General features: G+C 49.8%; 1 protein-coding gene across 5 annotated transcripts in view; it reads right to left on the reverse strand.

Annotated features, from left to right (window-relative positions):
* Positions 1-1,711: 1,711 nt before the first annotated feature.
* TRAIP (TRAF interacting protein) overlaps positions 1,712-17,681 on the reverse strand; it is a 31,570-nt gene continuing 15,600 nt past the window's right edge. For 3 of the 5 annotated variants that reach the window (XM_067561264.1, XM_067561263.1, XM_067561267.1), the window contains 10 exons: positions 14,104-14,198; positions 13,318-13,431; positions 12,236-12,323; positions 10,679-10,768; positions 10,357-10,445; positions 6,627-6,782; positions 6,336-6,384; positions 5,624-5,743; positions 4,417-4,558; positions 1,712-3,862 (listed from right to left, as the gene is read on the reverse strand). In XM_067561264.1, the coding sequence (XP_067417365.1) occupies positions 3,558-3,862; positions 4,417-4,558; positions 5,624-5,743; positions 6,336-6,384; positions 6,627-6,782; positions 10,357-10,445; positions 10,679-10,768; positions 12,236-12,323; positions 13,318-13,431; positions 14,104-14,198 (1,248 nt within the window). In that variant the 3' untranslated portion in view covers positions 1,712-3,557. The remainder of the gene's footprint in view (positions 3,863-4,416; positions 4,559-5,623; positions 5,744-6,335; positions 6,385-6,626; positions 6,783-10,356; positions 10,446-10,678; positions 10,769-12,235; positions 12,324-13,317; positions 13,432-14,103; positions 14,199-17,681) is intronic. The other 2 variants (XM_067561265.1, XM_067561266.1) reach the window with 2 other exon arrangements.

A 17,681-nucleotide genomic window follows, 5' to 3' on the forward strand; every position in this document is an offset into this window, starting at 1 on the left:
CAACAAGCAGATCAGGCCCTTCTCTGCAAAGAAGAGCCTGAAGGCCTGTAAGAGGAGCTGGAAATGAGGAGCTGCTGGAGGACAGAATACAGGAGCTAGGCCCTGGCACTGGAGTTGCCAGCCACCAGCGCGTGCAAAGGATTTTCTTTTACTACTTTGCATTGGTTGCCTTTCACTTCTTACGCATCTAATTTTCTTTCCCCTCTTCCTGTGGATCACTTACTCTTTTGCATTTCCCGGAGTGCCAAACCCCACAGCCTTCAAGAAGCACAAGCCGTGCCCCAACACCTCACGCGATTTTTAAAACAAGACGTTTGGGCGCTTTTCGTTTGCCTTCTGGCTTTTAAGGATCCACATTTCCAAGCTTCTCTCAGTAATGGCGAGGGCTAAGAAACTTCTTTTAAAAAAAAAAAAAAAAACCCAAAAAAGCAAAAGCTGAGATTCTCATGCAATTACTTGAGTCCGGAAGCTCACGCTCAAATCAGAGTGCATTGCACTCAGCTTGGATAATGAAAATGAAAACTTCACTTCCTGGGTTTCATGCACCAACACAAGGATTCTGTGATCTGGCTGCAAACGCAGCAGGGAAATGTTTTATTAATTTACTATTGTTATTTTTAAAGCCATCTCTGTTGGAGCCTTTTAAAATTCATCTTGGCCTTGGGCTTTGTACAAGTTAGTTATTACAATCTTTAAAGTCTGGGCCAAATTGGTGTTGACAGTTTCCCTTTAAGGAGCATGAGTCAAGAGGGAGAAAAACAACTGTAGCTGGAACTAACGTGAAAGGAATTTTATTGGAAGTGAAAACTGGGCCTGACCTTGTCTCTATCATTTCACAAAAATACTAACAGCCTCTGCTATTGCATTAGGGAAACAGTGTCTCAGAAAGAGCCTGTTTCTTGTGGCTTTTCACTGTGTTTATGCCATGATGTTTCCCTCTTTGGCCAGTTGCAGGAGCACACAGAACACACACTAACCAGTGGCTTGCGCAAAGGAGAGGGCAAAATGCACGCACAGATTTTGTGCAAAGGTGGCTTTAAGCTATCATTTATTATCTGGACTGTGGTTGCACCAAGAGACCCATTTATGGAGCAGAACCCCACTAGTTAGCTAGGCACTGTACAAACACAGAACAAAAAAGACAGTCCCTGCTCCAAAATGTTTGAAGCACAAAAAGAATCAGGCTGTTGTCCATGGGCTTAGGAGCAGGCCCTTGGTGCCCAGGGAATGAGAGTTTTCATCCTTAGCAGCTGCTGTGGCCCCTGCCTCACAGATTCCAAGGGCAGAAGGGACCATTGTGATCATCTAGGCTGACTCTCTAAAGCACAGGCCAGAGACCTGCCCCCCCCATAATCCCTAGAGCTGGGCGTTTAAAACAAACAAAAAGCAACCATCCAATCTTCATGTAAAAGGCGTCACTGAAGGAGAATCCACCATGCCCCCTGGTAAATTGTTCCACTGGTTAATTACTCTGACTGTTAAAAATGATTTGCAATCTGAATTTGTGTAGCTTCAGCGTCCAGTTAGTGGATCATCTTGTCTTTCTCTGCTAGAAAGAAGTCCAGGGTTGCCAGCCCACACTCTTAGAGATGGAACAATGTACACAGCTTCCCAGCCTCTTAACTGGCCAGAGTCCAGTCTCAGAGCTGTGTCATCTCCATGCCCCCCCCCCCCCCCGGCAGCATCTCAGTTGCCAGCTTCACTGTGGCCCAGTGCCCTTTCGCTGAGCAAGTCACTTCACCTTCTCCATGCCTCGATTTCTCCGCCTCACAGAGATAATGCCCACCTCAGCATTGCTGAGAATTAGTTAGTTGCTGCAGAGGAATGTGCAAGAGTGTCTCAGCTACTTTTAAATTCTGTTAGAGCCCTGGCTGCCTTAATGCAACGGAGGGAGCCGGACCTTCTCTGAGAAAATACAGCAGCAGCAGCAACCACTTCGGGTTAAAAAAGTAAGATGGAGCCATATTGTACGCAACATTTATTTCATCACACGTTTTCAGGGAGGTACAGGAATCGGGGCGCCCACACTGCATGGGCTGGAAGCTGATGCGAACAGCTGCTGAGGTTGAAATCAGTAGATTTAGTGCTCTGCATGTAATCCATTCATTTTGGTTTCTGGCTCTGTCCAGCCAGCTCTCTAACTAATCATGCTAACTTGCCAATTCATTCTAAAACAGCACTACTTAAAGAGGACTCCATTGTATCGGGGCAAGATCTCGAACAGAACCATATGGAAAACCTAAGAGACCAGCCTGAGTTTAAGCCAGTGATGGGGAAATAAAACCCTTCCCTAGCAATCAGCAGACCTTTCATTTTTCTTACCCAGGAAGTATAACAGGGCTGGCATTTTGTATTCAACACCAAAGCAGCTGGAGAGAGGGCTCCATCTCCGCTGAAAGGAGCATTTGTAAACTCATTATAGAATTTTTAAAAAAAATCTATTAAAAATATAATAATGTAAGTTCCAAACCATGGTTTGCAGAGAATCCTTGAAAAGGTCACACCAGTGCCTGCCCCTTTAAGAATTCAGTATGGAGATTTGAAGTTCTCTCTATTCTGGAAAATAAAGCCCCAGAGAAGAGAAGATTTCTAGCGTTCGAGCTGAGAAAGGCACCTCCAGTCCTCGTTGAGCTAGACACGCAAAGATCCCCCAGACACTGCTGCATTACAGAACTGCCCACTCAGCAAACCTGCCCACGCACGCCCTGCAGGGGCATCCAAAGGAAACCAGCATAGTGGCAATCGCATGCCCACTGTGCAGTTACAAAGATGAGACAGCTTTGCTCTATGGACAATCAGCAGGCCGGCTACCCGAAGGAAAGTCAGAGACAGCCACACAGACTGCAAACTCACCCCTTCCCAGGCAGTTCAGCTACCATGCCTGGGGGGGTGAGGTGTGAATGTGACTGGCCAGGGGTGTCCCCTGGTTATCAGATTAAAAACCAGATTCATGCCAGAGGCAAACCCATTCCTTCCAGTGGGGTTTACATCAGGGTGATCTGGCCCAAAGGCTCCAGGTTAGAGAGAGATGCCTTAGTAGCCAGAATGGTTGGAGGTGAGCCACCCTGCACAGGGAGGCTGGCTGTCACTGTCCTTGAAACGCAACCCTGGATGCCATAGTCTAACAGATTTGGATCCCCTTCCTCCACCTTCAGGTCTCTGAAATGAAGCTGGAGTGCTGTCCCCCTCCCCATCACCACAAGTGCCAAATCTTCAGAGAACAGGCCAGGAGGCAGAGAAAATTCAATGTTTATTCTGGGCCAACAAAGGCTCCTGGGGGAAACGCAGCAAATCGGCAGAGATTTCTAAGTCTGCTTTGCCCCATTCACTGACTGCGCTGTCCAGCCCTAGATGAGTCAAGCAAGGCGGAGTTCTGGGTACACGACCCCCACCTACAGGGAGTACCGAGCTCTTGAGCACAAACCAGTGACCTTCCACATTGGCAAAAGGCAGGCAGGCTCTTTGGTTTCGAGCTGGGTTGCTCAGTGCCAGGGGTCCCATCTCTCCATGGCAGCAGATGGCACATCCTGCCTCGCCACGCTCACAGGACAGTCAGCCTAGGCTGGATCAACAGCAAACCAAGGATGGAGAGTTTCATCTCGTGGGAGAGTTCGGACTGACGCTGGGCTGGTCCCAACACCTTGGTTTTGCAGAGTCGTAGATAAGCCCCCAGGCGTCTGCCTACTCCTGCTTAAGTGACTAAGAAAACCTTTGGGGTTTACTGAAGGAAGCTGTCCAGTTTTGCCTGGCTGGTGCCAGAGGAGGAAGCTGCTGCAGTGGTGGATGCTGGCCTGGAGGGATTCCTTTTCCTGCTCTTTACAGCTAAGGGACGGATCTCCATTGGGTTTGTCTGATGGGAAAACTGTCAGGGAAAAAAAGGCTGAAAATGGAGAGCAGTGGGGGCATGAGAGATTCGTTACCAGTTCTGGGCTAGGCTAACTTTTAAATCAGGAACGTGCAATGAACCTAGAGAACATGGTCACATCAGTGACAGTCCAAGAACTACCTGCCAATCAATGACAGGATTCACATACAGGTCAAATACAGCACCAGGAGCAGTGCCCAAGTACACAGGAGACCACAACAGCACAGTGTCTGAGCCACAAGTTCCCAGACTGACCAGATCTTGTAAGCTTCCCTCATGAGTTCTGATCAGCAGCTCCCTCCAATTCCTGGAGGACAGAACCGTGCATCGGGAACCCACACCAGAACAGTGTCTTCAACCAGAAATTTAGTTAAATATTCTGCTTTCCCACTTGGACCATGTTTTGGTGTACCATTTAACTTGGTGCATAGAAAACAGATTCATTAAAAGCTGTCTTCTCTGTGGGCAAAGTACTTGTTTAAGCAAGTTCCACCACGTTTTCCCTTAAAAGTCCCCAGCCCATTCCCAAGTGAAGCCCATGCATTATTCACCCTGGATACGACTTGTCCCAAACAAGAGGAAAGCCAAGCAGAGCTTCCCGCTGGCTCTCATTTCCACAGCACAGATGGTGGGGAAGGATACGGGCTGTATGAACTTCGTTCTGCCTCCTAAACCATCATACCCCATTCTCACCTGGAAGAGAGAAGTCTGTCATAGTAACGCAAAGCAAGGTCTGCCTCTTCTCTTGGGACATGCTAGGAACTTCACCCAAGGCAGAAGCTCTCAGTGTACTGGAAAGAGGGGCAGTTGCAGGCACCTTATCATGGACAGAATGCTTTGGCCAAAGTGGACTAGCAACAAAGATGCCAACCTGAGACAATAAAGCAGCCGGAGTTCCAGGAAATGCTCAGCAATTGTCCCCTCAAGACCAGGACCCTTTGAGGGTCTCCAAGTTGGGTGCCCAAAATCACTAGTCACTTTTGAGGATCTTGGCCATATTCTGATGGAAGCTTAAATGACGGACAGAGCCTCTCTTAAAGAAATAGGGCCTGGAGTCAAGCCCGGTAACTGGAAAATGGGGGCGGAAGGGAAGGAGGGGATGACAAGCATCCAAGGGGTAGAGCAACAGGGGTGGACAGGATCTCGGCGAAGGGCTCGGCCATTTGACTAGCTTCATAGCTAGGGCCCTACCAATTTCAAAGTTGTGAAAAACACATCACAGACCGTGAAGCTGGCCCTTCCCAATGAAATCTTCCCCCGTGCAGCGCCCCCAGCCCAGGGACCCTCGCTGCTAGTCCTTGCCAGCCCAGGGGAAATCAGACCCACCTCTGGTACCTCCCCCTGCTGCAGACTCAGCTCCCTGCTTCCTTCGGTGACCACCCCCCTAAGACAGGTTTGCGACACCTGCCCATGTTGGGTCTGACCCTGCAGGGAAATGTCTGATGAAAGCATCTGAAATCGTGAAACTGGCCAATTTTCAAACCGTGAAATTGACTAGACTGGATGGTGGATTCGGTAGGGCCCTGTTCATAGCAAGTGGCTGACAGCGCATGAGGGAAGATAGAGGACTCTAAACAGTGGTCTCTAACCGCATTTCTCACACCCACAAACACACAGGGAAAGCAAGAGTCTCTTTCATTCACTCCCATTTGGATTACTCAGAGGGAAAGAATGCCCTTGGCTGACCCCCCACAAGCCTCCACCACTGGAGGACGGGGAGCCGCGTGCTGGCTCTGATCGGCCAGGCCTTATACTCACAACTCCTGTGTTCTTGTGGGGCCCCATCAGGCTACCCACAGCTGGCTTCCTGGAAAGAATGGAGTTCCTGATGAATGCAGGCAGGAGCTCTTCTAGAGGGTCATCCTCACCTGCCCAGTTCTGTGTCGTTAAAGAGAGGAAAGGCAGCACAAGCGGCTTTACTCCCTGAAGCTCATTGAGAGAGCCCTGAATAACCCACCAGGCAGCTTAGGAACAATTGTTCCTCGACCCCACGTTTACCCTTTCAAGGTGGCCCAGGGAACTGCAGCTTTTCAGCTAGTCAGTATCAACGTGTGGTTTCTTGATATTAAGACCAATGCCTGGGAGCAAGCATTTGTGTTTCATGCGCCTAGTAAGACCGGCTCTGCAAAGGGTTCACCTAGAGAACATCGCTAGTTGCCCCCAGGATCCTTAGCGTTTAATACCACGAGTGTCACTGGCAATGGCGTGTGCGCTGGAGAAACCATCTAGAATGGATGGACTGCAAGCCAAGATTACTCTTGGAATGAACAGCTGTGCTAGAACATGCATACGAATACTGTCTAGGCAACGCACCTGGGAGCATGCGTTGCAGTACTAAGATACAATGCATGACGGTTGTGCAGCCCCCTTAGAGGGATATTACGTCCATTTCTTAAGCCTATTCCCAGATCAAGAAAAGCAGGGGGATCTAAGAGGCAATAGGGTGGAGCCCAGCAATTAGTTACTTTACCTCCACTGTTTCCTTCAGAACCGTTTTTGCTAGTTTTGTCACAGGAGCCCTGTAAGGAATCAGATCAGTGAGTCAGACACCAATCTGCTGTGGGCCTCCTTCAGAGGATTGCAGCCACTAGCAGAGTTTGCAGGGGAGAGGAGCTACTAGATGGAAGGCCAAACAAACCAGAATTAACATCCCGTAGTGCGATAAATCAAAGGGGCAGAGATCCAGATGTTCACAGAAATGTGAGCATCAGAGGGATTTAAGCTGGGTCCCACCTAGGGCTGGAGACAGGGGAGGACTCACGGCTTTTTATCCAGCTTGGGTTTTTTGGAAGGGGCTGTGATGGATTGGCGAGGCTGATGCTCAGGTGTCTCTACATCAAAGGTGGCGTCCAGGTCGATCTTGTCGCTGTGGGCTGGGCGATGGAGCTTTGGGGTCAGCAGTTCCAGAGGAGCAGGGCTGCAAGGTCATTTCAGACACGTCAGACATCGCCATCAAGTTACACACCGTCCGCCAGACGGAGGAGAGAGAGAGACCTTAGTACTCCAAGCTATGCTGCCCATCAGAAGCAGTGGGTGTAAATATTTATATCAAGTAATGGTGCCAGAGCCCCTGCTCAGACAGGGGACCCCATTGAACAAACACAGAAAAGGACAATCCCTGCCCTGGCGATCTCAATCAGCATAGCCCAAGGACAGCGTTTGTTGTTCCACAGAACCGCGCACGTTCATGGAAGCTTTGTCCCTCCAATTTAAGTAGACTTGGCAGAAGTCCATTTTCTTTTTTTTATAATTTCGATACAAATAAACCATTATCTAAGCTTTTTAATTTACATTTTCACAGTTTCAGGAAATTATTGGAGTGGGGGGGGGGGGGGGGGAAGGGTCAGACAATTTAATGACAGCAGATGCTGAGATTCAAAAAGTTAAAGACTTGTAACCGTTAAACAAACGGTCAACATCACACCAAAAACAACAAAGCCAATAGCCTTGAATCAAACTTGTTAGTTCTCAAGCAGCATTTTTCTTTTGCCTAGCTTTAAATTATGATGACCACTGATAGAAATATATTGCCATCAGTTTGTGTGTGTACAGTGAAATTGATCGTCATTGACATTTATGGATAAAAATCGAATCCTTTCAAGCCTAAATTGAAGGCACCTGGGTCAAGATCATTATTTACACCAAGGCCCTTTCCATCCAGAGGATCTGAGCCCTATTCGAGGAACCCTCATCCTCCTCAGATGAGTGCTCTGGGTTTGAAAGGCACCTCGAATGCTGCTGCTCAATCTAGATCACCCCACCTGCCACCCAGAAGCAGGGAAGTTACATTGTTTGTACAGTGCCTGGACTCCTTGAATGGAAGGCACTGTAGGTGCAAAGGAGTTCCAGCATCAACACATCACATTCAAGCCTAATATGCAAGCTAGTCAGCTGGGAATTCCGATTCAGCACAGCCTTTCACCCAGGCATTCTTAACTTGGATCCCCACGCGGACGGCTCTCCTGACAAATCCAGAGTAGTTACAATGGTTGGGTTATAGAACAGCGGCTGCTGGGAGCAAAATTTGAGTTTCACTTGTAACCTTTCCTTTTATTCCCACAGAGCTTTCCAAATCACACCCGAGTCCCTCTCTGAAGACACATGCTTCCCAGATACCTACGAATCCCTGTTCTCCCATCAGGGTAGCATAAACGAGAGGGGATGAGAAAGATACAAAAATAAAAAATGAAACCGGGGTTCTTTGAGATGGTTCTGCACATTCACCCTTATGGGTAGTGCACTGCATTGTGGGAGAATCTCCTTCTGGCTGTGTCACTGAGGGCCCTCCCATGCTATCCCGACTCACCGAGGGCAAGGCTGTAAAGGCGGCAGGGAGTCCTCACCACCTCAGTTCCTTCCGCTGCAAAGCCAGAGACAGAACAAGCCAGGCCTCTGACAGAGAGGGCAAGGCAGGAGGGAAGGGTGAACACGCAGAGCCATCTCGATTGATTTCTTTGAGTGGCTCTGCGTATTCTCATCTATGGGACAGACTGAGGAGCAGTGCTGAAACGCACCTGGAGTGGGTGCAGGGTCCTAACTGAACAGAGACAAGCACTGCTTTACCAAACCCAGCGTCTGCCCTAGAGATCAAGTCCAAACCAAAGTGTTTGGTGACAATGTGCACCGGAGTCCAGGTTGCAGCTCCGCAAATTTCAACCACTGGCACTTGCCTACGGCAAGCGACGGAAGTGCCCACAGCTTTTGTGGACCGTGGTCGAAACGAAGCAGGTCCAGAAGCTTTTGCTAGCGTGTAGCAGCCAGCAATACATTGTTTAAATGGAGGGAGAGTCCGGGAAGAAGCCGTATATCCCAGGTGGTGTCTAGCATACGACACAAACAAATCTAGACGATTTCTGAACATTTTTAGTTCTAAGTAATAGGCGAGAGCCCGTCTGGCACGCAGAGTGTGTAGGATGATTCCTCCTCAGAATGCAGTTTAGGGGGGAAAAAGGTCAAATTGCTTGTCTGGCTGACATGAAAATCGGAAAGAGGAGGTGGGCAAGGTTATATCTTCAATTGGACTAACTTCTGTTGGTGGGACAGACAAGCTTTCCACCCCACCTACAGCTCTTCTGACCTGATGAATCGTTTATGAAAAAGTGTCCCCCTCTCATCAACAAAAGTAGGTCTAAAAGACATATTACCTCACCCAATATCCCGGCACCAACACTGCCACAACACCACTGCATATGAAAAAAAAAAAAAATCACATGCCACTTTAGGTAAGAATCTGGGACCAGGTCTGAGAACCACCTTATCCTTATGAAAAGTGAAAGGTGGGTCAGCCACAAGGGCATCCAATTCACTCACTCTCCTAGCTGACGTGATGGCAATAACAAGAGCCGTTTTGATAGATTGATGAAAGAAAGAATACTCAGCCAAGGGTTCAAAGGGCACGGGGCAACACCAAACTGGGATCTCAAGAAGAGGGCTATACTTTTGATAAATCGTTAGCCCAAGTAATGAACAATCAGTGATCCACCATCAGTAAGGTTAAGATTTGGTCATGGTTAGTTTTAGTAAGAGTCAGAGGCAGGTCGCAGGCAATAAACGAAAATTCATGGGATCCCTGATCTGTCCCTGACTTTTACTAAAAATAAACGGGGCTAGAGGAGGTGAGGGCGAGCAGGGGGGGATTGGAGAGATTGAGTATCCTCCTGCCTGCTGGTGGAAGGTTGCAATTGTTACCAGATGAACCTTCAGCAAATTAATAGAGTCCCGACTTCTTTAAAGCCAACAGGTTGTCTAGGGCAACCAGCGGGTGGCTGTAGTAGGGGTGACACGCCTGGGCTGGCACCAGATTTGGAACCTCTTCCATTTCTGAAGACAGGTACAGCAAATAGCTTCCCTTCTACTGTGCAAGATGGCTGTGTGCCGGAACCATGAAGGAGCCAGGCTTTGAGTTGCAGAATCCGTAAATTGGGATGTAGACGGCGTGTCTCATTCTGTGACGGGAGGTAAGGAGCGATCAAGAGCCACGAGCGGCAGGGAGCGAAGAGGAGTGAGTGACAGAGGACCTCGGGGAGGGTGCTTGGGATGGAGTGTGGGTGGGGCTTCAGGGAGTGGGCGGAGCAAGGGGCAGCCTCCCACAAGGCAGGCATCACATGCCGCCCAGGGACGCTACCCGAAGACACCGTGCAGCGGTGAGGCACGCCACCCCTTACAGTCTGACATTTGGGATGTCAGCGACACGGAGGGCGGGTGGGATGCAAGAGCTGACACTGCTAAAAGAAGGTTCCACCACAAGGCGATGCAGGACCCATAAGTGCAAATGTGCAGAGCCACTTGAAGAACAAAGGTTAAACTACCACAACGCCTGCCACACTTCACTGCTCAGCTACTGCTTTCTGCTGCATCCGGTGCCCCAGTTTTCTGTTCTGATTTAGGTGGTAGGCTTTGTGGAGCCACGATCTCATCCCATCCTTGTCTGTGGAGCATCCAGTATACCTCTACGGGCACTACACTGATTCCCCAGGGGGGCATTATCTAACCTTTCGAAGACCAGTCGGCTGAGTGTCTCGCTGGTCACAGACGGCACCTTCAGGGTTTCCTGCAGGATTCCGATCTTCTTCTTCAAACTCTTTTGGGGGGAGGGAGAAAAGAGCACAGATGAGACAAATGGGAAGTGTGTGCCAGAGAGCGTTTGCATCCTCCTACCCATAATTCTCAGGAAAGCACCCAGGCTGCGACACAGGGAATAGACAGAGCCTTAACACGGGGCTGGAGTGAGGTGACAGAACAGGGACGGACAGCTAAGTGACTAGCTAGAGCTGGCACAAGTCCTCGCTTTGCAGCTGCAGGCTATGGACTCACCACGATCTCCTTGTCTGCATTACTCAGATCCTTCTGGGTGCTTTTTAACTCCTCCTTCATCTTCTCCACCTCCAAGAATGCTTTCTGCAGCTGCAGAATAAGAACAGTTCAGCAGCGCAATGCTGTTTACACCAGTGTTTCTCAACCTTTTTGCACCAGGGACTGGCTTGCTGCCTTCCTGAACTGTGTCAGGGACATCTCAGGGATCGGTGCCAGCCTACGGACCGGTCGTTAAGAAACACTGGTTTAGTCAACATAGGCAAAGATCCCAGCTACCATGGTATTGGACATATCAGGTATACAGCAAGCACAAGCTATCCTTCCCAGTCAGCTTTCAGGCCCTACTGTTTGAGAATCAAACTGCCCATAGTGGAGACGCAGGGCTGCCACTCTAGATCACTGGCGTACTCCTGGGAGAGTAAGCCACACCTGTTCATTCCCTCAAGCCACCTGCAGAGGGAGGTTTCTCTCAGACCCAGCCTCCAGCAGAGACGTTTCCCAGGTGACTGCCTGAGCTTTCAGGCCCACTCATGATAGTTTTTCCATGGTTTAACACACGGTGGCAGCAGCTGCACTTTGGTCCAATCATTTGAGTTTCTGCCGGATTTGAGACACAGATGAAAGGGAATAAGGACTACCACCCTGCAGGACGGGGAGGATGAGGTATCACCACTGATCACCACTGCCATAGGGGCAGCAGCTCTGCTGCACCAGCACTAGTGCAAACCAGACATGTCAGTCACTGCAACGTTACTAATTCAACTTCGTGCTACTCAATAGGAGTTCAAGAAAGCTGTTCTGTGCTAGGACCTTGGACTACGACATTATGGGACTTCAGTAGTACAATGCTGCCTGGGTACTCCTAGGCAAGGGCAGCTTGTATTCAACCTCTGCCACACAAAAATCCTAATACATCTTCTGTGTGGACATTGGCGGGCCGAGGGATTCCTATCTGGCAATGCACTCCCTGTGCCTCTTCATCACTTGAGTACGTTTCTGGTCCCTACTTAATCCCACCCACAGTCTGGGTCAGCAGCCAGAGACCTCAAACTAACAAGAGGTGCCACTGGCCAGGACAGGCCTGCCAGACACCCTGGCCGGGATGGCCATGGCTGCTTGAATACCCGACAGCAGATTCACCTACTGATGTCATTTACACCCCCAAGCACACCGTGCGACTGCACCTGTTTCAGACAGTGAGCTATACAGGGCAGGGATGGTAGCTTGTCACAGGGCACGGATGCTCTAGACGCAAGGGGGCAGAACATGCCATCAGGAGTTAGTTATGATATTTTGTCCAATTAGAAGCTCTGGACTTGTAAGAACCAAATAAATCTCTCTGCTGAACAGCCTAAAACAACAGATTGATCACTCAGGGGGACCCTTCAAACACGTGCGCCAAGTTTTCAGCCAAATTTTTCAGTTGCTAGAGTAACTGAGACAGTGGCCGGGCAGGAAAAGCACTTCCTGTGTGCACAGGGCAGAGGCTATGGTTGGACACTTACAGAACAGAGCTCACCCAAACACCTTGGACGTGAGACTCCTAGCACTCTTTACCTTATTATTGGCAGAAAACAGCTCCTTTTTCAGCTTCTCTGTCATCTCACTAGACGCTTTCTGAGCCGCTTTCAGATTTTCATATTCCCTGGAAAGACCCCAAACTACAATCACGCCGGGCTTTTGCAACAGGATTCTTAGCTGGAGTCAGTGATCAGATGCTGCCTGCAGACACCTGATCACAGCTCCGCAACTGCAGAACTTTAGGTGCAAGGCTGTTATACAAGAATTCCCTTTGGAGAGAAGCCAACGCTGGATAAACCAACGCTGAAATGCAGCATGACAACCACCAGCACAGCAGTGGGCAGGTGAGAGAACAGGCTTAGTTGGAGACTGCACTCGAGTGACTGGAAGGGGCGAGAAGGAAGCCCCTGACTGCAAAATGGAAAGGGGCTCTGACTGCATTTCAGCGACTCAGAGGATCACGCAGCCTCCTGTGTGAAGGGGCATGTGTAGCACTGTTTAAGAAGTGAAGTTTCAGAGGCACTTAGGGATACTTGGCAGGCAAGCTCATTGCCGATTACAATGCAGGGGCAGTCACTCCGCCTGGCAGCGCTGTATAAAATCGTGAGCACTCAGTTGCCGTCAGATTGGACCCAGCAAAGATGTGGTTTAACACAGCATGAGTGGAAGGATCTCTGTGTAGGCGCTGGAGCCAGCGCAGAGAAGCATGGCAAAAACTTGGAAGCTGAACAATCTGAGCCATAGCAGCACAGCTGTCAAGTACCAGGTTCTGCATGAATGAGACATTCAGGGATTGTGCCACCTTCCCCCTTGAGCAGGTCAGTAGTTTGTTCCCTCAACTGCCGTCCAATAATCACCTCCTAGGTACACGGACACAGCTCTGAAGGCTGTTCCCATAGCAATGCATAGGCCTCCAGTATCAGTGGAAGAATTTCCGCGTGGCAGCCTCCAATCTAAGTCGCCTTGATTCTGTCAGTCAAAGCCCAGCGCAGTACCAAACAGGCAGCCCTGGCAGCGAAACCATTGTACTTTCCTCCAACACCCTGCAGGGGGAGCTCTAAACATACAGCTGAAAGAGTGGGAACACACACGTCTACTGCCAAGTTTGCAGCACCTACTTTTTCAGGGAGACGCAGTAGACTGCAAGCTGTTCCACGGCTGCCTGCCCCACTCCCATATCACGGATCATCTCCTCCACTTCCGGGTGCTGGCTCTGCAGCAGCATCTCAATCCTGAAACAGACACATCTGGTCAGGTTACAGCATAGCCACGCACAGTGGAGCTGGGAAAGGAGTTGGAGTGCTGGCTCCTTCTCTGGGCCGCTGGCGTGCTGATCCCCAGTGACAGCGACATGCTGGGTTGGAAGTTACAGTCGCCTGCTAGCTTCCCCTCAGCGAGAGAGGCTGTTTGTGAGGACCAGTAGGGCAGCAATGGCTTAGCAGGGAGAAGGGGGGCCAGCTGTGCTGATGCAGATCAAGCACTGGACTGGGAGTCTGAACTCCTGTGGCAGGCAATTCACGTCAAGCTCTCTGTGCCTCAGTTACCCCACCTGTAAGATGGGCACAGTGCTCAGCCAAGCTCCCAGCATGAGGGATGAAAAGCTCTAGCTAAGGGCCAAATGTTGTTATTTAGGGAGAAAATAAGTAGCTGGAGGTGCCAGGGATGGGGAAGTGTTTGGACAATGACACGTGGTGGGCGTGGGCTGACGCAGGAGCTCAACAGCCCATCCCAGTGATGCTTCCATCTGCACCAGGGACCTGAGGTTGAACTGAAGCCACCCTGTATTTGTAGCATTCAGAGCTACAGGCCTCTGCGAAAGCAACTCAGGTCAACAAACCAGCATGCCAGTCCCAGTTCCGGCCCCAGCCGGTGCATACATACACAGCAGTGGCCCCGTATCTAACCTCTCCATGGTTTTCAGTTTGTTTCTCAGCCTACGGGCCTCCTCTTTTGCACCTTTGGTATCTTCCTCCCGCTGCTCCAGGTACTTCATTTGTTTCTGAGACAGAGACAGGCACATGTGCTTAGTTAGCAGGGCACCAGGGACTCCTATGGAGACAGAGCTGGCATTGAAATACCAGCACAACCCAAAGTTTTGACTGCCCAGCAGTCAGGCTCCTCAAAGCGATCATCAGCCCAGGATCAAGGCAACCTTAGGTTCCCACCCAACCACATCACCCACTCCACACACACGGGAAAGTCTCAGTGCTGATCCACAAGATGCTTCAGTCCACCAACTGACCAAGTATATTCCTCCCATTAGGATTATTTGTGCGGAGTCACATGTGACCCTCTCCTCCAGCATTCAGAAGTGAGGCAGCCCCATGGGGGAAAAGGTCTCCAGTCACTGCAGTCTTTGTCCCAATCCGACACTCCCTGGTTCCCTTGGCACTAACCCTGCCATTTTGCTTACCTGCACTCTGTTAAACAGATGTGAGAAGGAATCCTGCATGGGGCTTTGCCAGGAGATCTCAGACACCTCATCAAGACACACCCAACACTCCAGCAGATTACACTGGAGCAGCATCGGGAGCTGCCCGAAGGAGTTGGTTTTCTAGGTATTCTCGACTGAATGGCAGTAGGAAGTGGTTTGTGCTATATCAATGGAATATTAAGGACTCTAAGGGGCTCCTGTGGGTATCAGATGTTTTTCTAATGCCCTTTCAATTCACCTGTGTTCCCTAAGCTTTGATCTGCCTGGTCAGTTTAACACATCAGCTTCAAAGGTTCCTACCAGCTTTCCTGCTTTTCAATGTTTGATCTGACTCTGGAGAGTTGGCCAAAGACAGCGTCTGAAGGTCTAATATTAAGCTCTCCTCTGCAGAAGCTGGAGTAGTTTAATATGCATTCAGTCACAGACCCTCCCACCTAATCACTACATACAACAGGAGGCCTGAGATGCCGCTGTCCCTCTGCAAGGTCTCACCTTGCCTGGCTTGGATGGTTATCACTCTCATACAAATGCCACCTTTTGCTGCTCTTGCCTTGCACTCCCCACCACATTTGCACTACTGTTCCTACTTCCCTCGCACTGCTCTAAACTGGTGTGAGACACAGTTCTCAGACTCCCTGGCCAGAACTGCCAATATGGCCATACTTGCCCCTCTGTGGCACCAAGTAGGTTAATTGGTAACAGACATGGTGCCAGTGGAAAAGAGGCACCTCTTGAAGCTGGTGAATTTGGCCTCTGCCATGGCTAAAAAGGCCTGCAACAGCATGGCAGAGGCTCTGAGCCTTACGCTTTAAACAGACTGAGGAGAACAGATCACTGATGGGAGATCTGAGATGCCTTCAAGAGAAGAGGCACCCAGCATGATGCCTTTTCTTCAGATGTTCCCAGATTACAATGGAGGGGCTTTCACACGTGTCAGAGGGCAATTACAGAGAGACCACGTCAGAGGAAAGATATGCTCATATCCCCCACTTGAACATGGGGCAGGGAAAGCCAAGCAGAGAGGCTGTGTGGAAATCTAACACCCATACAATAATCTAGAGCAAAATCCTCTTGGAAAGGGCTCATTTGTATCAGCACACCTCGACTTCCAGTTATACAGCAACTGAAGCGTTTGCCTGAACAGGAAATGCCAATAAGCCTCACAGTGAAATTGTTATTTGGGACACCTCAGCCACCTACCAAACCTTTGGAAAAGGGACAAGATACCCTTGGGGTGAAGAGTGATTTCTGCAGTTTCACCTTTTCTCTTCCCTTTAACCTAGGTGCGTTAAGAACGTAGCTCCACACTCACAGCTGGTGAAGCACAGTTTACTTGGTGGCAGACAAAATGCAACTCTGATCCGTGGAATTTATGGCACCATCATCTCTGTTAAGTTAGATCAGTTTCCCTGGGAGACATCCCACTTAAGCCTGTCCTATGTTATTCACTCATGAATATATATACGAGAGTCAACAGCTTATTCCCGGTCAGCGGCTTGACTGCAGAACAAGTTTGGCAGCAAAACAGAGGTTGGTTGTGGGCAAATTCAACCCAGTTTAAATCTTGTAACTTTCCCTCTGTACATTTCAATTAGTTCGCTTGGGTGGAAGGGGAAATCTCTGATTAACATTCACCAATTCACACTGAACCCCGCCAGGCCAATGCAGGGCACTGATGTCAGTCATCAACAGAAGCTAGGGTCATCTCCCTAAGAGAGCATTCACACAGATGCGATGGAAGATCAATATTGATGTTGAATCAACAAGCCAGACCCGGCTCACCGCAGGCTGAACTACCTCAGAGCGCTGAGCAATGCAAGGAAACATGCCTTTGCCTCTCATTCCCGCCATCTCTGGCCTTGAGCCATAGGCCATTTTTACAGCAGGATTTTAACAAGCCACCCCGGGCACAAATTGCTTAGGTTTAGCACAGAGCAATGTCTGAGTGTGTCAAGGACTTCACAATTGCTTTAGATTCAGCCAATAAGTGTATTGTTTCCCCAACATCTCACCTTTTCCAAGGTGCATGGGTCTAAAGGAGGCACCTCAGGAGATTACTGTCCCAGGGTGACGTGCGTTAGAACGGAAAGACATAGCCTTGAAATAGCACTACTGCCTTAAAGACCCTGAACGTTTGCCCCCTTGGCTCTTCTATAGCACAGCCTCAAGGAGCTCAGACAAGGTTAAAGGATGGTCTTAAATGGGAATGCAGCTACACTGCTCTCCTTCCGCTTCGCATCGGGCGCGGGGGGAGGGGGGGGGAGGCATGTGCCACGCACATCACAGGGAGCTGGTTTCAGAGCCAGGAACAGAACTTTGATCTCCCAACGCAGATCATAGAATATTAGAGTTGGAAGGGACCTCAGGAGGTGTCTAGTCCAACCCCTGCTCAAACCAGGACTAACCTCAGCTATATCATCCCAGCCAGGGCTTGGTCAAGCCTCAGCTTAAAAACCTCCAAAGATGGAGATTCCACCACCTCCCTAGGTAACCCATTCCAGTGCTTCACCACCCTCCTAGTGAAAAACTTTTTCCTAATGTCCAACCTAGACCTCCCCCTGCAACTTGAGACCGTTGCTCCTTGTTCTGTCATCTGCCACCACCGAGAACAGCCTAGCCCCATCCTCCCTGGAACCCCCTTTCAGGTAGTTAAAGGCTGCTATCAAATCCCCCCTCATTCTTCTCTTTTGCAGACTAAACAAGCCCAGTTCCCTCAGCCTCTCCTCATAAGTCCTGTGTTCCAGCCCCCTAATCATTTTTGTTGCCCTCCGCTGGACTCTCTCCAACTTGTCCACATCCTTCTCATAGTGGGGGGCCCAAAACTGGACACAATATTCTAAATGTGGCCTCACCAATGCCGAATAGAGGGGAATAATCACTTCCCGTGACCTGCTGGCAATGCCCCTGCTAATGCAGCCCAATATGCTATTAGCCTTCTTGACAACCAGGGCACGCTGCTGACTCATATCCAGCTTTTTATCCACTGTTACCCCCAGGTCCTTTTCTGCAGAACTGCTGCCCAGCTCATTGGTCCCCTCTGCACAGGCC

The sequence above is a fragment of the Emydura macquarii genome, unplaced genomic scaffold, assembly GCF_026122565.2.
Source record: "Emydura macquarii macquarii isolate MOO-44397 ecotype Brisbane River unplaced genomic scaffold, CSIRO-AGI_Emac_v2 contig_2369, whole genome shotgun sequence".
Classification (NCBI taxonomy): Eukaryota; Metazoa; Chordata; order Testudines; family Chelidae; genus Emydura; species Emydura macquarii.